The sequence below is a fragment of the Takifugu flavidus genome, chromosome 10, assembly GCF_003711565.1.
Source record: "Takifugu flavidus isolate HTHZ2018 chromosome 10, ASM371156v2, whole genome shotgun sequence".
NCBI classification, from domain to species: Eukaryota; Metazoa; Chordata; class Actinopteri; order Tetraodontiformes; family Tetraodontidae; genus Takifugu; species Takifugu flavidus.
This window is the reverse complement of record NC_079529.1, coordinates 817,801-841,048: the sequence shown is the minus strand read 5'-3', so window position 1 is coordinate 841,048 and position 23,248 is coordinate 817,801. Positions and strand designations below refer to the sequence as shown.

The following is a 23,248-nucleotide window of genomic DNA, read 5'->3' as shown; positions in this document are numbered from 1 at the left end:
CCCCCCCCCGACACCCATCACTGTCGGGCTCTCGCTGCACATTTGTGACAGACTGTCGATAGCAAATAATCCCATGCGCTCCCAAACAGAAACCCAGAGTTCAGCTTAAAGAATACAAGGGGCTTTAAGTAGGACCAACAGGTCAGAGGTCACAGGAGAGGGCTGACGAGTCGAGAGGCAGGTGAGTGGAAATGAAAGACAAATAGAAAAAATAGAAATGTGCCTATTTTTCTAGGTGCTGGAGGTGATCCGACTTCGAACATCCGCACATCAGGAGCATCAGAGGTTTAGAAGCTTTCATCTGATCTCTGAAGCATGTTTTTCTTTTCTTTGCTTTTATACGTCGGTGGCAGGTTTTGGAAGGTGCGGTGTATCCATGACAGGGAAAAACGTCCCCCCGTCCATCCATCCGCTCTTCCTCTCCCGGCTGAGCCCGTCAGTAGATGTGGCTGCTGCTATATTCCTCATGTTCACTGGTGGGCATTTCTGACTCTTTTATTTATCATATATAATAATGTTAATAATCCCTGAGCACGATACGGCTGTTCTATTGGTTCAAGCTCCTTGGTGGTAAAAAAAAACAAGGAAGGTGTTTTGGTCATACTGGGGGTGCAAGGACACCCTCAGAGTGCTGCCGAGGTACCCTTGAGCAAGATACTAATCCCTGAAAATGCTCACGAAAGGTCCTGCGAAGAGCTTCCAGGGGTGGACCTGCCTTCTCAGGTGTGGATCGGCCCCAGCGCCCTCCCCCGTGACCCTCAACGGGATGTAGCGTTCAAGGGGAAAAGGAAGGATTATTGATTATATCCTAACAAAAATGTTGTTGCTGCAATGCTGCATGTCTTCTTCCTTCAGGGGCCACATCAGCGCTGGGGAACGGGATGGTTCTGCTCGTCTACTGCAGGAAAAGAAACAAGCTCAGACCTCCAGAGCTCATGACCATCAACCTGGCTGTCTGCGATTTAGGCTTCAGTCTTCTGGGGGTGCCGTTCTTCATCACTTCATGGTATTAAAATCAAACACGCGCACAGGCACTAGGTCAGGACGAGGCCGCCGTCCACAGGACTGGGACGAGCAGCCTCTGAGCGACCCGTTAACCCTGTCTCCCTCTGTCAGCCTGTGCCACGCCTGGGTGTTTGGAGAGACGATGTGCCGTTGGTACGGCATCCAAGGCTTCGTCTTCGGCATCGCCTCTCTCCTCACCACCTGTCTCATCTCGGTGGAACGCTGCCTGAAGATCTGCAGCTTAAAATATGGCAAGTGACACCTTCTCCTGGTGTAGCTCACAAGGGGCTCGTTTGATAGCGTCACATTTCAGCCTACACAGCAAGTAAACAGAAAATCTACTCATTGGATCAATTTGAATGTGTATTTAAATGCCAAGACTTCTCAGGAATGCTCATTTTTGCCACCAAATAAACCACTAAAGTTTTATTTACTTCTTTACAGGTCAATGGGTGGAGAAGCGACATATTTCTTTGTCCATTGTGCTGGTTTGGGTTTACACTTTCTTCTGGGCCTTCCTACCTGCTTTTGGATTTGGAACTTATGGGCCAGAACCTTATGGGACCAGCTGCACCATCAACTGGTACCGTCAGCTTCACAGCATTGTTTATGACACCCATCTCAACCATAGCAGGGATGAACAGGAGCGGTAATCAGTTCCCCCCCATTTTTGTTATTTTAAGGTGGAGAATGAAGTCCTCCTTAAAAGACAGACTCTACATCGTCCTCATTTCGATTCTATGTTTTGGACTTCCCGCCCTCATCATTGTCACCTCATATCTGGTCATCCTGCTGACGGTGAGGACGTGACGCTGAAGTGGAGAAATTTCAGTGATAAGATTCTTTGAAAGCCTCCGTGAGGAATTTCAAAATACACCTCTGGCTCCCTCTAGCGAACACACTGAGAACGACAGCGAGGAAAGAACTTCACTGACCTCTCTAGGAGTCGACAACAACACACTAATACAGTAGTTTAAACACGCCGAGGTGGCTGTCAGTGTTTGAGAATTGTTTCCTTGTGCCCTCAGGTCTACAGGTCCGGTCACACTTTGGCATCTATGCCGTCCTCCTCTGTCATTCATCGCAGCAAAGATCTGAGACTTGCAAAGGTAAACGCTCCCGTGTCTCCCCTCCACGTCCATGTTGCAGGAGCAATAAGGCGCATGTTGGTTTCAGATGGCCGCTGTGGTGTGCTGCACCTTCTTCCTGTCCTGGTTGCCTTATGCCACCGTGTCTCTGATGTCTGCGATGATTTCCAGTGATGACCATGAAGCAAAAAGCCCTTTACTGGGCCTGGTGGAGGGCTTCGCTGGTGGGGCTCTGGGTTCTCCAAACTCTACGCAGATCCTGGACGTACCTCCACTCTTGAACTGGACCGCAGTGGAAGAAATCTACAACAACCCTGAGAACAAGTGGAGCCAGGTCAACAAATCCATCGGCCCCAGCGATGTTTCCGGTCCCCCTCTGGACCGGGCAGCAGACCCAATGAGCGGCAGCGCCTGGACCACTTCCTCTCTTCCTCCAGTAGTCACGCTGATCCCGGCCATGCTTGCCAAATCCCACTGCATGTTCAACCCCATCATCTACCAGATGATGAGCAGAGAGTTCAGGGATGATGTCTTTGCCATGGTGTTCAGCCGGGACAGGTCGCGTGGGAGGCGAGGACAGCGGAGCAGCGGCAGCTCAAATCAAAGTAAGGAACATCAAGCATCGGCGTTTCCCCGACCAGCCAGACTTACGTCTCCTCCCTCCCTCTTCCAGGATCCGTTACCCTCTCCCACTCCCAGAGCCTGAGTAGGAAAAGGAGCTCGACCATTTCTGTCTTTGTGGACGGACAATGGACAAATCCGGAGAAACGGAAGAACCAAACGTCGCTCTGCAAGACCAGGGACAATACGATGTCCACGAGACCTGAGTCCCTGGAGCTCGTCTCTGTGGACACCCAAGACAACATGGAAAGACAGGCCGAGGACAGATACTGTAGATAGATAGATAGATAGATAGATAGATAGATAGATAGATAGATAGATAGATAGATAGATAGATAGATAGATAGATAGATAGATAGATAGATAGATAGATAGATAGATTAGGTGGATAGGCAGTATTTTAACACTGAGACCAATGACATTGATGTGCAATAAAATTATCTCTAAGGCTTTTAAATGTGCCACCATGTATTAAATTAGCTGTTATTCACGTTCCTGGCATCTTCCTTCTTTATTAAATGAATTCATTTGTTCGCTGTCAACACAGTTGTATCCTTGATGGTAGAAATCAGACATGGCGCACAACATCTACGCCGTCATAGATCCTGATCCAGCATCTGTAAATGTTGCTGTGCCCCCCCCCCCCCCCCCCCCCCCCGGCTGAGCTTCTGCTCCCCGAGTCACACGGTTACGGGCTCGGGGCGGCTCTAGTAGGGTAATTACGGTACTCTCTCCTGCCCGCGGCTCTATTAGGGTAATTACGGCACTCTCTCTCCTGCCTGCGGTTACATCTTATTGCCAGAACTTCTGTGACGCGCTGACATTGGATTTCATTCCTTTTCCATTCATCCTCTGTGCCGTTTTTGTTCCGTTCTCGTCCATCTGTTTGAGACCGCAGTGGGTGCGTTTTGGTTCTGCTTCCAGTCCATTTTGAGTCGCTTTTCGCTCGGGTGGATAATCAGCGCCGACGCGGAGACGTTCAGGTTAAGATTCTTATTTAGAGACACTTATGTAATCATGTTGGCGTTTAACGTGCTTCTCTTTTGGGAAACCTGCGTTTGAGGGCCCGTGTGTGATTTATTTATTCATCCTATTCTGCTAAAGCGAGATCATTCCCGTCCGTGTTCATGCCAGATCTGCAGCGCTTCAGTTTTCCATATCATAGCATGAATCCTTTGTTGGGGGCCTCTACGCATCTCCAACAACATCCTCAGCACCAGGCTCTCGGACATCCAGATTCCCCCTCTGGCCTCCTGTCCGACACCGTCTTCGGTGCACCGGACCAGGCGTCCTTTCTCCTGGGTGATCATTCGGGTCCGGGGCCTGATCAGCCGGGGCCTGACGTCACCGCACCCTCCCAGACCTCACCTTATTTCAACCACAGCAGCTTGTACCAGCACCGCGCTGTGCCGCATCCCCCTGCAGCCATGGCTCTCAGAAACGACCTAGGATCCAACATCAGCGTCCTTAAGACGCTCAACTTGAGGTTCAGGTGCTTTTTGGCGAAGGTGCACGAATTGGAGCGCAGAAATAAGATTTTAGAGAAGCAGCTGCAACAGGCGCTGGATGCCAACAAGCCCTGCCAAGGTGGATGCTGTGAGAACCGGGTGCAGACCCAGGAGGCGGGTGTGCAGACCGGATTTGTCGGGACCATACCGTTCAGGCCCGGCTCTTTGCCCTTCCACAACACCAACAACTCAGCCAGGAGGCCGACCACGCTGTTTGCTCACGCCACAAGCACCGCACCGGCCAAAACTGAAGGGTCCCATCAGCCCCCGCCCGCCAACATCGGCTGGAACCCGGCCATCACCCTCAGCCACCCCTCTCCTTGTGCAGACGCACCGGGCTCCAACGCCAGCCAAGCGGCCTCCAACAACCCCCCTCCGCGGTTCCTTCCAGGCACCATCTGGTCCTACAACCACATCCGCAAACTGGGACCAGGCGTGGAGCGTCTGACCAGCCCTGGGGTGTCCTGGGTGCACCCAGATGGTGTTGGGGTCCAGATAGATACCATCACCCCTGAGATCAGAGCCCTGTACAACGTCCTGGCCAAGGTGAAGAGGGAGAGGGACGAGTACAAGCGAAGGTAAATGGGTTGAAACCTTTTTTTATTGCACTTTTAACGCACATGCACGGCTTTCTTAAGTGTGCTTGGGACGAGTGAGAGTGAGCTGAGAAGCCAGTGCAGACCATCTGTCTCCAACCAGAGCAGAGTCAGCGCATAGATCTCTGCATCATCACCCCCCAACCGGACCCTGCATCCACTTCATGGCAGACCACAAATAGGCCCTCGTCGCATTCTGTCACTCATGTGTCACGAGCTGAATATAATCAAGAATGAAGCTCAGACATGTGAGGCAAAGCTCCCAGAATGTTATTGGAACAATAAGGTTGATTAAAGTTTGCTAAAGGACACTTTAGCTTTGGTTTATGACACTAACAGCTGATTATTATTTAGCTTTGCGTTCAAGAAGCAACATTTGCTCTAAGAGGAATTTATGATCCTGGTGACATGTCACATGTGTTGATCTGGGGAAACAATCCTCAGACCAACTACAGATGAATTTTATTCCCGCAGCCATAATTCCCCGCAGCAGTGTCCCGGGATGTCATCACCAGTGGACATATCCGGGGGACAGCTGTCTCTATTTTCAGATCCTGTCAACTCTCCTCTAAAGTGGATTTCCCCTTTTGAAATTGATCTGGCGCTTCCGTTAAAATGCTCTCAAAAGTGACACTTGTGGACTGAGGTGTTCGGTCCGAACCACAATTTTTCCATCCCACAATCACCACTCAACTCTTTCAAGGGGAAAACGACATATAGAACAGTGCGGAGAGCCTTTGGGGGCCGTTTCAGCTGATAGAAGGTAAAGTTTGCTTCCTGTCTGTGACCCAAACCCTCCATCTGAAGCTATGGATCTGATTTATCCACAGTTATTTTAACGCGGTCCTCATTCTTATTCTGACACAAACCTCTGAAACCCTCCTCTCTTCTGTCTTGTGCTCCCTGCCCCCCCCCTCCACTGCGCACTCCCCTCTCCACTCTCCACAGTGTATCTGCAATGCAGCATACAGCGCACGCTGGAAATGCCCAATGAGGCTTTGGCACGCAGGGGAAGCACTTTCTGCACCTTCGGGTTAGCGATCCAACGAGCCTCTCATACGCCCGCCGCTGTGCCACCACAGGGTTGTAGTGGGTCTCATTCTGCCCCCCCAGGTGCAGCCAGCAGATTCTTGAGTGCCAACTGTGATCACAGTGAGATCTCCGTGCGCAGGTTTTACAGTATTGGAGCGAACGGCATCCCAGCAGAACACAATGACTTATATAATCTGCGGCTGCGCTTCAATCCTCTGTCTTTCAGTTCCCCTTCGGCTCTTTCACATCAGCAGAGTTGATTTATGCAGATTTTTGGCTACACAGCCAAGCAGGGGAACATTCCAAACACCCAGGCTTGTGTCGCTCCTCTCACGCTGGTGTGTCTGTGTCATTTAGATGGGAGGAGGAATGCACAATGAGGATGGACCTGGAGCAGAAGATCATAGACCTACAAGAGGTAATATTGTGCTGCGGCTCTGCATCTCTAATGAGCCGCTGAGTCAACAGGATTCAGAAGGTTTAAGCCCCTGAATATGGCTTCAGTTTAGAATTCCAATCATTTGTTACACACAAGAAGATCTTGACCTTGCTCGAGAAAATAAAGCCTTAAAAGCTGTCAGACTTATTAAGAATTCTTTTTATTCCTCTTATAATGTCCTTTAAACATCAGCTGATGAAAGTAAACTGGCTATTTATTTATTTTTATCAGGTGTTTGGTGAATGACACGTTTTCACGAGTTACTCCTGTAGTAATTTCTAAGAGATTAATGCCGTTCTTTCCTGTGAGAGCTAAATAAAACCTAAAATTCTGCCCTTCCAGTGTTGTTCCTGTGTTGTGAGCAGGCGTGGGTGTGTTTCTTAAGTACCAGCTGAACCTCAAACGTGTGCGACCAATATTGTTGCACGTATGAAGAGCTTTGATAATCCTGGAACTCTGTTGGTCTCTGTCCAATCTCTGCTTTCTGAGATGATCATGCTGAGTGTTTGGGTCATTGTGCTGCACGCAGGACCTGCAGGAGAGCGAGGGCTGCCAGGACGAGCTGGCCCTCCGAGTCCAGCAGCTGAAGGCAGAGCTGGTTCTCTTCAAAGGCCTGATGAGCAACGTAAGCCGAGCGCATGCTCCCGACCACACGCGCATGGATGCTTTTCTCATGTCGGGCTAGTTCTGAGCACGCTCCCTCGCTTCCCTGCGCTCAGAACCTGTCGGAGCTGGACAGCAAGATCCAGGAGAAGGCCATGAAGGTGGACATGGACATCTGCCGCAGGATCGACATCACCGCTCGTCTCTGCGACGTGGCTCAGCAGAGGAACTGCGATGGCGTCATTCACATGTACCAGGTACGAGGAAGTGGAGGTCCTCGCCTCCTTTTGTTCAGCCCTTGACGCTGGTGGTCTTCCAATGAACCCGCAGCCTCCCAACAGCCAGCCGGCGCTGGCCTGCCGCCGGAAACAAACGCCGCTGTCCTTCAACGGGAGCGAGTGCGAGGAACCCGTCAGCACGTCCGAGAGCGACGCCGGTGTGGCCAAAGAGGAGGAGCGCGGCGGCTCGTCGGGCAACCAGATCAACGAGGAGATGCAGAGGATGCTGAACCACCTGTGAGTGGTCCGGGGAACGCGGCGGGTGGTCTGTCGTGCGCTTCTGAACGTGCGTGCGTGTTTTCTCAGGAGGGAATGTGAGTTCGAGGATGACTGTGACAGTTTGGCCTGGGAGGAGACCGAGGAGACGCTGCTTCTTTGGGAGGACTTTCCTGGTTGCACTCTGCCTCCTGACCCCATCCACCCTCCAGGAGAGGTAGGCCGCATTTACCAGGATGGTTAGAACCAGGATGGTAGAACCAGGATGGTAGAACCAGGATGGTTAGAACCAGGATGTTAGAACCAGGATGTTAGAACCAGGATGTTAGAACCAGGATGGTAGAACCAGGTTGGTTAGAACCAGGATGTTAGAACCAGGATGTTAGAACCAGGTTGGTTAGAACCAGGATGTTAGAACCAGCATGGTTAGAATCAGGACGTTAGAACCAGGATGGTTAGAACCAGGATGTTAGAACCAGGATGTTAGGACCAGGATGTTAGAACCGGACAGACGTAATGCGGACAGGCGTGACGCCCCCTGTGTGCTGTTTCCATCTGCAGACTGTGGGTGGCTCAGGATCGTCTGCCAGTAATAAAATAGCTGCATTAGTCAGTGAAATTTGATCTGAGAATAAAACCAGACTTGACACTTCATCTCCTTTAATTATCTTGCTGTATAATTAGCATTTAAACACGATTTCCAGATTCGGATATTCTCGCGAACGTTCGTTTTTGTGTGCGTGTATCAGGAGGACTGCTTGGAAAAGGTGATTAGCGACACCGAGTGTCTCTTCAAGTCTCGAGAGAAGGAATACCAGGAGACCATTGACCAGATTGAGGTCAGACACGCTTCAAACCTGTTTTCCTCTTGGGATTCTGTTGCGTGTTCTCATGATAAAAGCAGCCAGCGTTCGCTGGGATCCCTCTGAGTATGTGTGACGGCCAGTTTCCCCCGGCTGCAGATGGAACTGGCCACAGCAAAGAGCGACATGAACCGACACCTGCACGAGTACATGGAGATGTGCTCCATGAAGAGGGGCCTGGACGTTCAGATGGAGACCTGCAGGAGACTCATCACCCAGAGCGGAGAAAGGTGACACCCGCCGGGGCGCCTAGCAACCACTTAAGATGAGGCGGCGCTGTTTGTAGCAGTAATACACCTGAGACCACAAACATGAGCGCAGGGGGTTAGAAAGGGATGAAAGACGTGTGGCCTTGTGTTTTGTCTCTCAGCAGTCCTGCGGCCTCTGCCTCCGTGGAGGAAACTGACCAGAGAGAGGGCGACAAGGCGTCCGCGTCTCCGCCTTCGGCCTCCAACCTTCAACCTGCAGGAAAATCCTGACCATTTCCCAGCGGGGGGCGACTTGGACCGCCCCCAGCTGCACCGTGTGACCCTCACTAGGTCTGGCTGCTTTCCCATGTGATCTCCATCACGTAGATGTAACCGCCGCCGCGTCCAGCTGCAGTACCATCCCCCCCCCCCCCACCTCAACACAACACACAACTGTAACTAAGGCAACGACCCCCTATGAGCCAAAATGTCACTCCAAATACGCAAGACTTTTATTTTTCTTCCTACCAGATCAGTTTGGGTCCCCACTGATCCTTGGACGCTGCTCTGCCGTCCTTGTGAACTGTTGCACCGCAGCACTAAAACCATCAGGGAAAAAAAAATGGCATGAGCCTTTCACTCCGTACGCAGTACTAACACGTGACAGCGCACTTTTCTGGAACCTCCCAAGCAATTACTGTACCTGGTGCCAGGACGCCTTTAGTCCACACATATCTGAAGACATGTGACCCTCTTCCAGTGGACAAAGAAAGTCTAATAAGATGTCGCGATTCAGCATTTTACTGCCCAATAGCTTGAATTCTGTATACTAACGGACGAAAGTGCACCCTGAGAAAAGCCCTGTAACACACGTGCTTCACCCAACATCACTTCTGTTTTAGATGACAAAAATATTCAGTGTGTATATTAGAGCAGCAGAGTTCTGTCTGTTCAGCCACAATTACCTGCTGTCAAATCCACTTATTTATCTGCTCTGAATTATCCAGGAAAAAAACAAACCGGAGAGATTTTGGAGCAGCCGATGTGTTCTTAGACTGCCGAGCTCGCCAAACCTTCCGGTCGATTTAAACTGGACTAAACGGATCATGTGTCACATCATCTCGTAGTTATAGTGGATTCCCACCTCGACGGTAGAGGTTCACGGCCCGACGCCTGCTGGGAGGACGTTTTCCAGGCAGTCGGTGTGTGAGGTTCTGGTGTGTGAGGTTCTGTGATGGCCTGAGTGGAGCTTTATGACGTGCTGAGTCACCGCCGCTTCGCTAAAATATCTCTGAATGGAAGATGAAACCAGTGGCGCTGCAAAAAGGGGTTCGCTCGACGGCTCAAGGTGTTGGGGTCAGGGGAAGAAGCATGACTGTTCGTAGTTGTATAGCCCCCATTTTGGACCTGCTCCAGATTTAGTGTCAGCTCCTGCTTCCTGAATCACTGACAAGAAAAGTAATGTATAAACGCTTCCCAACGGTGGATCCTGTAATATTCATGCATGGCCGAGAGACGCTGTAGAGATCGTAGAGCAAACGGAGGCAGGCGGGAGTCAATAAGCCATAGAGTGCCAAAGCATCTGTCTGACATTTGTCTGACAACAGGAAATCGCCGGTAAAAATGAGATGCTGGTTCACCAAGGTGCTCGGTTCCTGTTGTTTTCGCCTGAAAAGGTGAAAAGATTTGCACTCACAAAGATGTACAATCAGCAGGAGCGTGTGTGAAGCTGATATAAACCCGTGCACGCGTGGCCGTTTAAAGAATGTTTAATGTAGAGCTTAAATACAATAAGAGGGTTTTAGAGAAGCTCATCTTCGTTAGCATCAGGTTTCAGAGCGGAGGTGTGTTTGTTTTTGTTCATACATTTCATCGTGTTTTTTTTAGAAATGTCAGACACGTTTGACTTTTGTCGCATATGTATTTTTAAATGAAATGACACTTTTATTTTTTTTATTTTGCTGCTATTTTTTCCTCCATGTTCAAGGTTGTATGTGTCGCTGTGGAGAAATGTCAATTTAAAAATAGCGCCAGGGGGAAATATGCACACACACACACACACACATGTTTGGCAAATGTTTTGTTATTCTATAAGAGGGGAAAAGATTTGAAGAACCGCTTGTGATCAAAGACTCTGGAACAGGAAGAAGCACCGTTAAAGAAGCAACAAAGGTCTTGTATGTTTTCCTCGGTCGAAAGCAGCAATATTTGGTGTCTCGTGAGTATTTAATGGTGCTGATGGTCGACTCGGGCGCGTAGGATGGTACAGGTGAGACGTAACCTCGGCTTTGAAGGCTATACTGCTGAACCACAGTGTGTAACATGTCAACAGAGACAGAAATAATAAAAAGACGAATGCAACGAAGCAAGAAAACGTGTCCTTTATTGTTGTGTCACGTTGTCATTGTTAGTCTTGAAAAAGGTGGAATTCTGTGAACTGGGAGGAAGATTCAACTGGAAATGCTGAACTGGGAGTCAGTTATGGGTTGATAAATACATTTGAGGATTTTTACATATTTCACATTGGGAATGTTCAAAATGTTTCTTTTATGCAATAAGAAAAGATCATTTCTACAGATCAACTCGTATTACATGTTAGTAGCATGTGAACTGGCTGCAGCGTTGACTTCTCTTTGATTCTGCCAGATCTCAGTCTGCTCGGAAAGTGTTGAGACTGATGCAGAATCCACGTCAGAGCGAGGCTGGCCTGTCATGTAAACAGGACATCAGTGGAAGGAGGAGAGCAGAAGATGTAACCAGGTAAGGAAACTGTGACACATGGGGGAGAGAACACGGAGGCGAAGGCAGAAGTCACACCTCTAACCTCTGGAAGACAAAAAGCCACCCAAGGTAAGAAGAAAACTTGTTTTTCTGCCCGCACGCTGCTTCATCGTGTGCCTGGTTTCCTGAATATTTCTACGCTTGATTTCATTTTGAAACGCAGGCCTAATTTACGATGGGACTCGTGCAGTGCTTTCTGATTTTATGCTCGACCTTGATGGCGCTCAGCTTTCCACCGGTAAGAACGACTTCAGCTTTGAACTTTACATCTGCTGCTAGCTTAGAAAGGTGCAGCTCAACGCGTCCGAGCCTGGCACGAGTGGAAACCTTTAATGAACTTGTATTCACAGAGAGAGGTGACCCAATATCACATTATAAACCGAAGGAGTTGTAAAATGTGTTCTGCAGGTAAGAAAACACTCTCTTCTCATGATTCTGTATCTGCGCATTTGCTTGGTTGAATTAGGCAGAAATTACACCGAAACATGCTGTTTTTGTAGTTTAGTCCTTTTTTTTTTTTTTTACAAGGAAAAAAAACAGCTTTGCAGACTGAGCGTAGCATAACCACATCCTTCATTAAGATGCAGAGCATATCTCATCCGGTTGTGGTCATTTGATGCTCTTGCTCTCTGCTAGGTGAGTATCAGAAGACGTGCACAGAGTGCGCGCCCTGTCCCGCAGGAAGTTTCACCACGCGCCAGAACCGGGAAGACAGATGCAGCAGCTGCTCTAGAGACTGCAGACCAAGTAGAGAAACCGTGACTCATTCTGTTCACCGCCGTAATCGTGTTTTTCTCTGTCACCTCTGGCTTTCTGTGATAAAATTGTGTCATCGTCTTTGCATTAGTGGAAATGAGTCAGACAAAAATGATTATTTTTGGCTGTCTCAGATTTTCACCTGAAGGTGATTCAGAACTGCACGGACAAGTCAGATGTAAAGTGCGTGTGCGAGGAGGGTTACATGTGCACGCAGGAGGTGCCTTTCTCGGCTAACTGTCGATACTGCGAAAGGATCCCGGAGACGGACACTGTTGGTGAATATACGGGGCCTCGGCCTGGAGGGGCCTTCAAAATAAACATCATTACATCTTTCTTCACACACAAATGAAACATGATGGAAACTTTATTTTTTACAATGTTGAAGACCTTACTAACATTTTCAAGCATTAATACTTGAGTTTTTAAAGGAATGAAAGCTGAAATCCAACTTTTTTTTTGGGTTTCCCAGAGGCTGCGACCATCCTCTCAGAGAACCGTAGAAAAACTCCCACATCCTTCTCAGGACGCAACAGAGCTGCTGGGGAACGCTGCAATTCACACAAGTCAGTCGAGTGGTCTCCTCAATGCCAACTTTTGAAGACAATGGGCACATTGAGAACGTTCAGAGGGTGCCAGACTTCCTCCCGAGTCACATATTTGAGATTCTTTCGTTATCTCGCACAGGTGCGGCCCACAGTCTTTTCTGGCGACACAAAATGACACAAATTCCCAAACGGGTGAGCAATTCTTTTTTGTCAGTAGGTAATATGGTTTTATCCCTGAACTATGAGCCACATTAGGTGCTCGTTGACATCTGAAATTATTCTTTTTTGTGTGTCCTGATTTGGAAGTTCAATAGTTCAATCATTATAGAGACCAACCTTCAGCAAACCTTATTTAAGGATCACAGAGGGCGAGGCTTGCTCAGCTACTGTGGCCTACCACTAGGGGGCAGTGAAGGGCTTTGACATTCCTCTTTGGCTCAGGTTGTGTTCAGCCATGAGCTTTATTCACTTGTTTGTCCTTTCTCTCAGATAAGATGAATGGTCTGCTTCCCTCCACGGTAACGTTTCTATTTGCTGGGGCATTTGTGGCTCTCGTGGTTCTGGGTTACATTGGTCGACTTCAAATCCAATCCTGCTTCAAGAGGGGTAAGTAGAGGTTCCCAGGGGCCCGCTGTCCCTCAGCCACAGCCTTAATCTTCACAGCATCGATTCATCAGAAACAGCCCCTCCTTTCTGCTGCTAACTGATCCATCCGTTGGTTTCCAGCTGTTGCAGTGCTTATGCTGTGTAATAAGGTAAAGCTTGAAGTTTGAGTCACTCCAGTAAAGGTTGTGGCTGTTCTGTTGACCCCACCCTGCTGAACATGTTTTACTTCAGGGAGGTCGAAAAGCTCCTCACAAGTCAAAGGAGTCAACTCATCACGTCCCCCGAGACTCTTTCAGTGCGCAGCAGCAGCCGCTGCCCCTTCCTGCAGCCAATCTGGGTACTGTTGAGTAAATTCTAGACTTTCTTGTGAAACATGTGAGTCGCGGCAATGATTAAAATGCAGAGTCACAATGAGTTGTATTACTGGATAAGAGCCGAGCTGCAGGTTTTGAGTAACGAATGTAAGGCGAATGTGAGCCTTTTCAGCACCTTAATTGTTAGTTCTTGCCTCCGCAGGTCCAGTTCACGTCCATAATCCAGGAACGATCATCTTCAGTTTGCTGAGTCAGTTTACGGGTCAGGTTGGCCCGACCATTGAAGACAGGAGTACGGCCGAGAGGGAGACAGGAGACGAGAGAGACTGTCCCGTGTTCCAGCCTGCACCTTCTCCCAGTATTCACATCTCCGAGGAGGAGAGGAGCCGAGAGAGCGACAGCATTTTCTTCCCTTTTCAGGAACAAGGAAAGGACTGCCACATTTCCAAAGAGGAAGTCCTGTGAGGCATCTCTCAAAAATGTAACACTGATGGCTAGATCTGCTGGAGGACAGGAAGGAAGGAAGGAAGCAGGGAACACTACAATAACCTCAATCGCTGTCTGGCAAACTGTGAATCACAGTATTCAGAGGAAATATTTTTACCTGCAGGTTCTGGGAAAACTTGTCTGTACACACCAGAAACCAAAGACAAGCAGAAGAAGACAAACTATGAGATTGTTTTCCTTGTAGGAAACGCGATGTAATTAAAAGTTTAAAGCTCACTTTGTTCCGAATAAACACAAGACTTTTAAGGTAAATGTATTTTTAATAAAACGTTGGTAAAAATGCATGAGTTCACATCTGACTCAGGACTATATACAGTATCTACACAGACATTGGACACGCAGTCAGATCCCTGACTCCTTGGGCAAGACCAGCCATTCTCTTTTTAAGTGGCCTCCGTGGGATAATATATTAGTCTTAAACATTTGGCTGCTCTGCAGCAACAGATCTGGAATAAACTCTCACGGCGTGACCGATGAAAGAAAGAGAAAGAAATCCATTTTTTCCATCTCCACCTCAGCAGAGTCAGATTTCCCTGAGTGCTTTGAACCCTGGGAGGGAGTCTCTCGCGTTGGTGGTCACGTCTGTGGACTCCACAGTCCAGACAGTCTCACCGGTGGTTTCCACAGCGATGACGGCGTCAGGTGTCGAACCATCCCGATGCTGAGCAACAGAACCCCACGGTTCCAACCTCGTGCACAGCAGTTCTCCTGCTCTGCTCCATATTTACAGTGTCTCTCCTACGTTTTCGTCCACTCGCTCTTCTGGAAATCAGGTTTCCAACTTCTTGTTCACAGTTCTTGCTGCCTCCAGCTGTTTGGATTAGGACACACTTGCGGCCAGATGTCCATGAGTGATGCCAAAGGTGCATCTTTGTAATCCAGCTCAAGGATCTATTTCGATTTTAGCAAAATTCCCAGCTTCCTGCACAGGCTTTGTTACTTCCTCATCATCGGAGCACGGTGACACCGGCTCATGTGTTTTAGCCAACAGGTAACCTGGGGGCAGGTTGACAGAAACTTGCATCACTTATCTCCCGTACACTCCCATCTATACATTTTGGCACAGTTATGCTACAGATCTACTCACCACATTTGGATGTGATCCACTGCTGACCTGCTTTTTTTTTCAAGACAACACACACTGCAACTGTTATCAACAGAAAAGCAGCCATTTGCATTAGCCACAGCGCATCTGTAGAAGTGTGCAAAAGAGATATTTTAGTAACACGTAAACACCTTAAACACGTCTTTTTTATGGCTGCACAGGAAGCGCAGCGCACTTTACCTTTGCTTGTTTCCACGGTGATGACAGTGACAGGTGTTACAGGGGGTGGGGGTCTGGTGGTCGGCGACACCGGCCGACACTGCGTGCAGGGCCGGTCTGTGCATTCATAGCCCGGTTTACATTTGCACACAGAGTCATGGGTGGCGTTGCAGTGTGACTTGTACTCCATGTTTGCTGGGGGGGGAGTGAAGGCACAGTTAAACATTTCATAAATCAGAAACTGCGTCAGTTTCACTGATACTACCTGGTATAAGTCATAAGTTACTGATGACTGTGGATGTGTGGACTTACTGAAAGCTTGATTTCATTTTGACCTAACGCTTCATTACTTACATGCGATTGGATGTGAATTCAACAAACAAACTACACATATGAGCCCGCTGGACCCTGCAGGCATCACAGAACATTGGTTTCCATTACCTGCAGAAATGTTGCGCAACAACCACATTGCAGTCTATCCGTGTTAAAGCTTGTTTTCTTTCTTAGGTTCATTTGGGGGGCAAAAATTTAGCTAATATAGAGCTGAATGGTCTGTGGTCTCACATCGCAACTCTTGGATAATCTACCTAAGCTCGTAATGTGGTCTGTGGCCTGGCCCCTCCAAAGAGAGATACCGTTTAATTTCAAGAGCAAGCGTGAATTGTTTATGTGGGCAAACCTTTTCCACATGTGAGTTTCCGTGCTAGTTAAGTGAAGCCCCTGCTTCGACATTGGCCGGAGGGATTTTGACAGTTTTAACACCCACGTTAATTCCTCCCAATGTTTGCCTGACTCTAGAGCCGTTTGCAGACAGAAATGGGCAAACCGCCACCAAGTTTTCTCGTATTTGGTTCCCACGCTGACATTTAAAAAAAAATTAAAAAATAAAAACCAGACGAGGCTGTTTTTGGCTCACCTGTCGTAGCACAGGAACCCAAGAAGGGGGCATGACATTTCTATCTGCTGCTCTTTGCTCTGCTGTTGGGTTGGTTTCTTCTAACCTTTTTCTCTGTTTTTCTTTTACTTTTTCCACTGACTTGACTTCAACTTGCACCGCGTCTTGTTTTGACAGACCACTTTCAACCCTAGTCTCTACCCCCCCCCACCACCACCACCCTTTGAATGTATCTCTCTGTCTGAGTGCTAACAAACCCTGACAAACAAAATGGAAAAATCCCCTTCAATGCTTGAGCTGCAGGTTTCTTCATCTACGAGCAAAGATGAGTAACGAGACAAAGATCGCCACGATTTTGTGCACGACCTGGACAAGGTTGGGGGTCGTGCAGAGAGAAATGACTGTCACGATCAAAGACTAAATCACCCCTCCATGACACTAGCAATGAGTCACAATTAGGGAACTAAACTGACAGTGTGTGTCTGTGTGTGTCTCCTCTGTGGATTCTATGTTAGAGATTAATTAAAGCCTTGACACAATCTTTCAAATGTACACAATTGATAATGTTACTGTAGGATGTTGCTAACGCCTGCAGAAAAGCTGAAAGGACTCACGTGCACTGCAGCTTCCACAAAAGTCGCAGCTCCACTCCATGTTGTACGTCTGAATGTAGCGCTGATCCTCGCACGGCTTGCACTTAGTCGGAGAGGAGGCAGTACAGTACTGAACCACATAGTGACCTGGGAACACACATGAATCCACATTTGGCTTTTAGTTCAGCATCATAACCTTTGCAGTGCACGTTTGTGTTTGTGTGTCCGGTTCTGTGGGGGTGGGTTTGTGTGGTGGGTGTCGCTGTACCTGGCCGACACTTGTTACAGCAGCTTTGTTGATCATGACTGCTGAGATATTGTGTTTCATTGCACCCTAAGGAACGCAGCAAAGGTGCGAAACACAGGGTGCACGAGAAAGTGATTGCAAGGTAGCAGAGCTGCTGCATCTGAGGAGAGAACAGAGGGCGAAGACGAGAGAATAAGGAGGGAAACCCGGCAGACACAATAAAGGACTGTGGTGATGAAGTTCAGTCACGTTTCTGCAGAAGTTCAAAAGAAATACACAAACGTGCGCTCGGGGTTTCTGCTGTAATTTAACCCTTAAAATAACCAAAGTAGACTTACAATAATTTACACAATCAATGTTCCACATGACAGGACATTTATCTTACTAATCAAAATGGTTTCTTTGGTTCTGACCTACCGTGGACGAGGAGGCAGAAGAAGCTGTTTCCCGGGACCCACCGAGTGTGAGACTGAACAGGGGACCAGAAGTCTGTCAAGGGGACGATTCATAAAGTCTGATTACTCATAACGAAAGACCCACATTTATGGTGGGTTTTTCTAATCTCTCTGCTCTGTCCCCATTCTCTGCCAGCCTCGACCCTCCGGCTCTTTGCAAAAACATACCCTTTATCTGCCTCCACCTTTTTTCCATCAGGCAACGTCTCTTTCATTTCATCCAAAACTGATTTTTCTTTTGCAGTCAAGAACTTTGTCTGCCTCAGCTGGAGCTGCAGCTGTTCCCCTGTTCTGATCTTGGTCTATGAGTAAAAGCAGGACTTAGCAATCATTTCGGTCCATGTTGAAGTTTTGGTCTGACAGAAGATTCTGGGGATATGATTTCGCTTTAAGAAATGATCTTGTCGCCGTGATGCTGCAGTAAGCTTGAATGAAATGAGGTGTTAAAAAAATGTCTACCAGGAATCTACTGTATATAAGAGTGTGTTAATAATGTTCAGGGAGGTTTTTTAAAACAAGTATTACCATTCAGAGAATTATGAATCCAATCCACTGTGATTTAAGAGGAATCAGGGTGGGGCACATTTTGATTCGTAGCTCATTCGACAGTTCAGGAGCTGGAAAAGCTCGTTTTGTTTTAGGAAGAGTTGGCATCGGAGGTCGTGGGGGGCTGTAGACATTAATATAATAGTGCAATAGTGCAGAGTGCATTAAAGTAGTCAAAAATGCGGAAATAACAGCCAGAATGACACTCAAAATCCCTAAAAAATGAAAGCGATTTAGTCTTGGATAAAAGCCTGAGGTGGTAAAAACTGCTTTTATCAAGAGAATTCATCAGTTGGTCCCATTTAAAATCGCTTTACAGGCTGTTCAACCGTCAGATGAGGGTCCAAATCCTCAAGAGGGCCCTCATAGATGTCACAGGATGTCTTAGTTTCCCTCGGGGCCAAAGACGTTTATTTCATCTTTGTTGTTTGAAGTGCTCATAACTACTTTTGCATTAGAACATGCAGGCGTGCACTGGGTAGCTCTAATTTAGCGGCGGTGTGAGTATGGGTGAATTTTAACGACTACCTGGCACAGTAACCGCATGAAGTGGTGCAGAGTTGACAAAGCAGCAGATAAAAAAGGGGTCACATGTGTCTCCGGACGTGGCCGCACCTTTACAGAGATGAGTACAACAAACGTCATCAGAACGGCTCCTTAACTGTAACGATGAGCATATTTCACTAGAACGTCAGATGAACGCCTGCCAGGAACGCAGACGTGCTGATGTAAACAGACTCTTCAGACGCCACCTTCTCTCCACTTGAACGCTGACACGTTTGGATCCAGCGGCTGATGCAGCCACTGCGATGGCCCCTTTTCACGTGCGCAAGAAAGCCGTGGTCGAGTGAAGGTGTCGGTGTGCTGCATGTAGGTCAAAAACGTTGAGTGACATTGACAGAAATAGAGAGAGAGAGAGAGAGAGAGAGAGAGGTTGAGAGCGAGACAGCGGGGGAAGGGGGAGGAATGGTTGGGTGAACGATGCGGTTTTTCTGAGGAAGTAATAGTCTTGCTCTGCTGACGAAGGAACCAAGACACGTGAATAACTCTGCTGGCTTTCCTGTGTTCCTCGCTCCTCTTACATTCTACATACAGTTATTGGTTTTTGAACACCACAGATACAATTTCCCAGATCCACGTTGTTGTTTATACTGTTGATTAAATGCTGGTACAGTTCAAACAGCCCTCATCAAACACTGAAAGTATCTTCCTAAAACTCTGTGTTGGGAAGATGGAAAGGCCACCATTAGCTAACTGTGCCACAAACTGTTGCAGAATTCCCTCGGTGAAGACAGAATTGAATCCTGGCAGCTTAGTGTGTAACGTGTGCATGAGATGGCTGAAGTCGCTCATCAACAAATCACTTCTTTGTCCAAATAAGTCACAAATATTCCTTTAAACACCCTGACAACTTCCGTTTTTATCTGTTTCCTGTGGGTGAAATCACTATTGTTGTGATAGTAACTAACATAGTAGGTATTGACCACAAATAGGTGTGCTCAGGTGTGTTCTGTGGTAGATGTGGGGATCCTAAACCTGTGTTCAGGTGTTGGGGGCTCCTCTGGGTTGTGTAGTTGGACCACACTTCTTCCTTCCAAACTTCTTGCCTTTTTCTGAAACGAGCTCGTGACTCAGACCTGCTTCCCGCTAGAGCCCGCCCCCGCTCGTGCGCCGGAGACTCGCGAGACGTCAGGTTTTCTCCGCTTTGCTGGTGAAAAAAAAGACTTTTTAACTTTTATTGAAGCGGTTTAAATCGTCGACCCATTGGACTGAAGTGTCGAGTCACTCCTCGGGGCCGCGGCCGTCCAGGTAAGCGACTGAAAATCCGTGTCAGAGGCAGGAAGAGAACACTCATATCGCTCTCCGGGCTGTGGTGGGCGTTCGTTCTGTGGTGCCGAACCGAAACCGCTGCGACGGGGATCAATGTTTGACATTTTCACCGTAGTTCGCGTCTCCGAGGCTCGCAGACAAGTTACTAGCTCGGCCTGTTCAATAGGAGCTTTCTGAAAAGTTCTCTGTCACCTACAGACCGGGGAGTGTGTGTGTGTGTGTGTGTGTGTGTGTGTGTGTGTGTGTGTGTGTGTGTGTGTGTGTGTGTGTGTGTGCGTGCGGGCGTGTGTGCGTGTGCGCGCGCGCGGGTCACTAGGTTGCGACACTATTATTTCTCAAGAGTGTGCATTCAAAAATATGATATAGAAAGGAAATTTCTTTAGATGAAAAATGTCGTGAGGAACGCCTGAGACACCTTTGAGACTTTTAAAAGGTATAAAAGATAAAAGACTTTTCTCAGCTAATGTTGCACTTTGTCTCGACCTGGCTTCACCTTTGTGAGAGTCAAACCGAAATGGTGAATGGTTTATTTATTAGATTATTGAACATGTTCGGTGGGCTTGTTGTTGTTGACATGAAGCAACAACAGGCTGTTTCTATGACAACACACCTCTCTAGGCTCACAAACTGATGGTGCTGGAATGAACGTGGATCGTAAGTCAAATTCATGACATGAAGCTTTGTGTCGGGGGTTTGCAGGTGACACCAGATGGACTAAACTCCCAGAATCATGGAGCGAGGGGCCTTCTCAAGGAGAGACACAACCCCCCTCCCCACAGTGCTGCTCCTCCTGGTCAGTCCATGTTCACCAAATATGAGCTACCACCCAGAGAAAACATTAATTTAGCCTTTCCTGTTACAGTGCCTGGTCACCCCCACCTTAACATCGTGTCTAGATGTGGAATATCAAAGTGAAAGCGGAATTTGTTGCAACAAATGTCCTCCAGGTAATGTACGGGCGAATTCCCGATCCTCAAGTTTTATTTGAGTTTTATTCAGATTCTTCCTGTCTTTGTTTTCCAGGCTATAGGCTTAAAGAGGAGTGCAGCGCCCCGCGTGAGAGAAGTAACTGCACGGCGTGTCCCTATGGTCAATACATGGATACGATGAACTACGCTGACAAATGCAGAACATGCCGAAAATGCAAAGGTACAGTCCACTGATTTCTACTACATTCCGCTACATCAGATCCACCTGTTTGCGTTGCAGTGCTTGAATATCGGTTTTCTTCCTCCCTCTTCCACAACGCCAGACCACAAAGTGGTGTTCCGTCCCTGCAAGGGCAATCAGAACACCGTTTGCCAGTGCGAGGAGGGGTATTACCGGTCTAACATCGATTCGGAAAACTTCGAATGCCTCAAATGCAGACAATGCGTTCACCCCGAGAAGGAAAGCCAGAAATGTGAGTCCAGCAACAGAAGGAGAGACGGTTCTTCATCGGTTCTGTTGAAAAGCAGATTATTGTTGTTCTCTCCTGTGCACAGGTACCCCAGAGACAGACACTGTGTGCCAATGTGAAGACAACTACTACAGACTCAACAACAAGTGTGAACTTTGCAGCAAGTGCGTAGACCTGCTTACACGGGACCCATGGTTGCACAGAATAGTGCTGATAGGGAAGTTAGTATTTCAGACGAAACCGGCAGCAGAGTGTCACTTTTTCCATTTCTGCTCCTTTGGCAAACAAAAGAGAAGTTGGGGTATACACACACGTCTCAGGCTCTACCACACATTACATTTGATTCCATTAATCCTCAAGACATTTGTGTTGCTACTTCTTAGATAGTCATTAATGCTACGCAAATGCTGATGAGTCAGCTCATCTGGTGTCACCCGAGAAATGCCGGGTTTTTGAAATGATTGGCCGGCGAACGGCTGCTGATGTGTGCACGACGTACACGTGGCCTCTGCTGTCACCGATGACACATTAGCTCCAGCCAATCAGACGCTGCTGTCTCTAAACCTTTAGGTGCACACGGTCGTCACTTCCTCTTGAGTCACGCTTGTAAAATGTCCCGTCTTGTCAACAGATGCTCTGGTGAATGTAAATCTAACTGCTCGGTCACTCTCTGCGATTCAGAAGGTGGGTACTAGTAATAAAATTTGATAATCAGTGGCTGCAGAGGAATATAACTACAGCGTCTAAACGCACTGTTGCATTACTACGTGTCCTTTCTCTTATGAAGAATCTACAAAGGGATTTCTATGCAACTCCATTGGAGTTGCCACGGCTGGCCTCACACTGCTGCTGCTGGTTGCTGCGGTTACGCACGTGGTGACAAAAAGCGTTACCTTAAGGAGGTTGCAGGAGTCCCCCTCCCAGTCCTCCGCTGTGACTCCAGACCCATGCAAGGTACACCTGTGAATGGAGCTGTGAGTGTGCTGCTCTGTGCTGTGAATGTAAATAAACGGAGACTCTGTATGGCAGGAAATCCTGATCCCTGGTGAGGAATCTTCATTTGACATCACCTTCAAGGTTGCTACCATCACTCCCCTCAGTGAGTGCGAGCAGCCCGTCAAGCTGCCCGACTGCATCCCCGTGGAAATCAAGAGTGAGTGTGTCTTATTTTACACATGATACAAGTCAAAGATGTGGAAATGTTGCCCTGACCTCCCCTCTGTCCTCGCCTCAGTCTCCGAGCTGATCTACACCGTCCTGGACCTGGTTCCGGTGCTGCAGGTGAAACAGCTGGTGCGTTCTCTCGGGGTGAGGGACACTGAGATCGAACAAGCAGAGCTGGATTACCGACCCTGTCGAGAGGCTCACTACCAGATGCTGAGGGCGTGGGCTGAGCGGGGCTCGGGGGCCGGCGCCCTGCTCCATCCGCCGCTTTTGCACGATCTGCTGAACGAACTGAGGAAGATGCACCTGGGGCAGGCTGCCGAGGAGCTCGAGAAGGTCTACGGCTTCACATAGTTGCGCGAGCTGGGAAGTCTTTGTGACCAAGTGCTGCTCTGGAGAGACTTCCTTATAGCAAATGTGGTGCTCTTGCTAAAGCCGGTCCCTAGCAGAGCGAGCAGCGAACTCTACCCCCCCCATCAGTGACAGGCTTCAGACGGCTGAGAGCAGCTACCAAGCTAACAGAACTGGATTCAGCTCCACATTTGGAAAGGACTTTCAGGGGAAATCTGTTTTTAGTTTACTTAATGGAATTTACATATTTTGTTTTCCTGTATATTTCAAAAACAAACAAGCAATGGTTTTGTTGGAACTGTTGAAGCAGGAGTTTATGGCATTATAGTCGGGATAAGTGGTGGATAAGTTGTACATAAAATGCAGATACAAGAGTATATATATATATATATATATATATACTGTACATATATATATAACCATGTGTTTAAACATCTTCTGTATATGAATGATGTGTTGTTCTTTGTTTTAGTGTTATAAGGCATTACAATATAATAAAAACAAGCGTATTAGCTTTCAGAAATGAATTTATACTGCTTTAAAAAAACAAAAGTC

The 23,248-nt window shown here is 47.9% G+C and overlaps 5 protein-coding genes across 8 annotated transcripts; 4 read left to right on the top strand and 1 right to left on the bottom strand.

Annotated features, from left to right (window-relative positions):
- The first annotated feature begins 48 nt into the window (after positions 1-48).
- On the top strand, positions 49-3,256 carry opn9 (opsin 9). Its single transcript, XM_057046021.1, has 9 exons — positions 49-181; positions 354-476; positions 856-1,006; positions 1,117-1,256; positions 1,450-1,588; positions 1,689-1,803; positions 2,034-2,114; positions 2,182-2,698; positions 2,767-3,256. Exons 2-9 carry the CDS (start codon positions 377-379, stop codon positions 2,991-2,993), a joined length of 1,470 nt encoding a protein of 489 aa, XP_056902001.1. The 5' UTR covers positions 49-181; positions 354-376; the 3' UTR covers positions 2,994-3,256.
- Positions 3,257-3,484: 228 nt separating this feature from the next.
- iffo1b (intermediate filament family orphan 1b) lies at positions 3,485-10,811 on the top strand. Of its 2 annotated transcripts, none has more exons than XM_057045952.1 (9): positions 3,485-4,800; positions 6,208-6,268; positions 6,819-6,914; positions 7,009-7,149; positions 7,223-7,407; positions 7,477-7,603; positions 8,136-8,225; positions 8,349-8,479; positions 8,620-10,811. In XM_057045952.1, the coding sequence occupies exons 1-9, from the start codon at positions 3,842-3,844 to the stop codon at positions 8,726-8,728; spliced, it is 1,899 nt and encodes a 632-aa protein (XP_056901932.1). In that variant the 5' UTR covers positions 3,485-3,841; the 3' UTR covers positions 8,729-10,811. The 2 variants fall into 2 exon arrangements, with proteins under 2 accessions (XP_056901932.1, XP_056901933.1); XM_057045953.1 differs by having other exon boundaries at positions 8,623-9,295.
- si:dkey-260g12.1 (tumor necrosis factor receptor superfamily member 5) lies at positions 8,834-14,231 on the top strand. Of its 2 annotated transcripts, XM_057046106.1 has the most exons (12): positions 8,834-10,706; positions 11,084-11,287; positions 11,382-11,456; positions 11,569-11,626; positions 11,855-11,965; positions 12,109-12,252; positions 12,447-12,540; positions 12,662-12,714; positions 13,012-13,128; positions 13,249-13,277; positions 13,360-13,465; positions 13,645-14,231. In XM_057046106.1, exons 3-12 carry the CDS (start codon positions 11,394-11,396, stop codon positions 13,905-13,907), a joined length of 1,038 nt encoding a protein of 345 aa, XP_056902086.1. In that variant the 5' UTR covers positions 8,834-10,706; positions 11,084-11,287; positions 11,382-11,393; the 3' UTR covers positions 13,908-14,231. The 2 variants fall into 2 exon arrangements, with proteins under 2 accessions (XP_056902086.1, XP_056902087.1); XM_057046107.1 differs by lacking the exons at positions 8,834-10,706; positions 11,084-11,287 and having other exon boundaries at positions 11,299-11,456.
- On the bottom strand, positions 14,190-18,310 carry cd27 (CD27 molecule). Of its 2 annotated transcripts, XM_057046171.1 has the most exons (7): positions 17,572-18,310; positions 17,366-17,437; positions 16,970-17,108; positions 16,723-16,848; positions 15,235-15,408; positions 15,037-15,141; positions 14,190-14,945 (listed from the first exon to the last, which is right to left on the bottom strand). In XM_057046171.1, exons 3-7 carry the CDS (start codon positions 17,106-17,108, stop codon positions 14,833-14,835), a joined length of 657 nt encoding a protein of 218 aa, XP_056902151.1. In that variant the 5' UTR covers positions 17,366-17,437; positions 17,572-18,310; the 3' UTR covers positions 14,190-14,832. The 2 variants fall into 2 exon arrangements, with proteins under 2 accessions (XP_056902151.1, XP_056902150.1); XM_057046170.1 differs by having other exon boundaries at positions 17,366-18,310.
- Positions 18,311-19,576: 1,266 nt separating this feature from the next.
- Positions 19,577-23,216, top strand: tnfrsf1a (tumor necrosis factor receptor superfamily, member 1a). Its single transcript, XM_057045061.1, has 10 exons — positions 19,577-19,758; positions 20,479-20,572; positions 20,642-20,726; positions 20,803-20,928; positions 21,032-21,181; positions 21,264-21,342; positions 21,810-21,862; positions 21,924-22,132; positions 22,208-22,331; positions 22,413-23,216. The coding sequence occupies exons 2-10, from the start codon at positions 20,510-20,512 to the stop codon at positions 22,694-22,696; spliced, it is 1,173 nt and encodes a 390-aa protein (XP_056901041.1). The 5' UTR covers positions 19,577-19,758; positions 20,479-20,509; the 3' UTR covers positions 22,697-23,216.
- The last annotated feature ends 32 nt before the right edge of the window (positions 23,217-23,248 follow it).

Excerpts from the sequence above, each read along its gene's own strand:
- opn9 (XM_057046021.1), top strand. The coding sequence starts at position 377 with ATGACAGGGAAAAACGTCCCCCCGTCCATCCATCCGCTCTTCCTCTCC. Across the intron at positions 477-855 it reads TATATTCCTCATGTTCACTG|GGGCCACATCAGCGCTGGGG; the intron begins GTGGGCATTTCT and ends TTCTTCCTTCAG. Across the intron at positions 2,115-2,181 it reads AAGATCTGAGACTTGCAAAG|ATGGCCGCTGTGGTGTGCTG; the intron begins GTAAACGCTCCC and ends TGTTGGTTTCAG.
- iffo1b (XM_057045952.1), top strand. The coding sequence starts at position 3,842 with ATGCCAGATCTGCAGCGCTTCAGTTTTCCATATCATAGCATGAATCCT. Across the intron at positions 6,915-7,008 it reads TCAAAGGCCTGATGAGCAAC|AACCTGTCGGAGCTGGACAG; the intron begins GTAAGCCGAGCG and ends CCCTGCGCTCAG. Across the intron at positions 7,604-8,135 it reads CCATCCACCCTCCAGGAGAG|GAGGACTGCTTGGAAAAGGT; the intron begins GTAGGCCGCATT and ends TGCGTGTATCAG.
- si:dkey-260g12.1 (XM_057046106.1), top strand. The coding sequence starts at position 11,394 with ATGGGACTCGTGCAGTGCTTTCTGATTTTATGCTCGACCTTGATGGCG. Across the intron at positions 11,966-12,108 it reads CTCTAGAGACTGCAGACCAA|ATTTTCACCTGAAGGTGATT; the intron begins GTAGAGAAACCG and ends TGGCTGTCTCAG. Across the intron at positions 13,466-13,644 it reads CCTTCCTGCAGCCAATCTGG|GTCCAGTTCACGTCCATAAT; the intron begins GTACTGTTGAGT and ends TTGCCTCCGCAG.
- cd27 (XM_057046170.1), bottom strand. The coding sequence starts at position 17,108 with ATGCAGCAGCTCTGCTACCTTGCAATCACTTTCTCGTGCACCCTGTGT. Across the intron at positions 16,849-16,969 it reads CTGTAACAAGTGTCGGCCAG|GTCACTATGTGGTTCAGTAC; the intron begins GTACAGCGACAC and ends GTGTGTTCCCAG. Across the intron at positions 14,946-15,036 it reads GTGGATCACATCCAAATGTG|GTTACCTGTTGGCTAAAACA; the intron begins GTGAGTAGATCT and ends ACCTGCCCCCAG.
- tnfrsf1a (XM_057045061.1), top strand. The coding sequence starts at position 20,510 with ATGGAGCGAGGGGCCTTCTCAAGGAGAGACACAACCCCCCTCCCCACA. Across the intron at positions 20,929-21,031 it reads AACATGCCGAAAATGCAAAG|ACCACAAAGTGGTGTTCCGT; the intron begins GTACAGTCCACT and ends CCACAACGCCAG. Across the intron at positions 21,182-21,263 it reads CGAGAAGGAAAGCCAGAAAT|GTACCCCAGAGACAGACACT; the intron begins GTGAGTCCAGCA and ends TCCTGTGCACAG.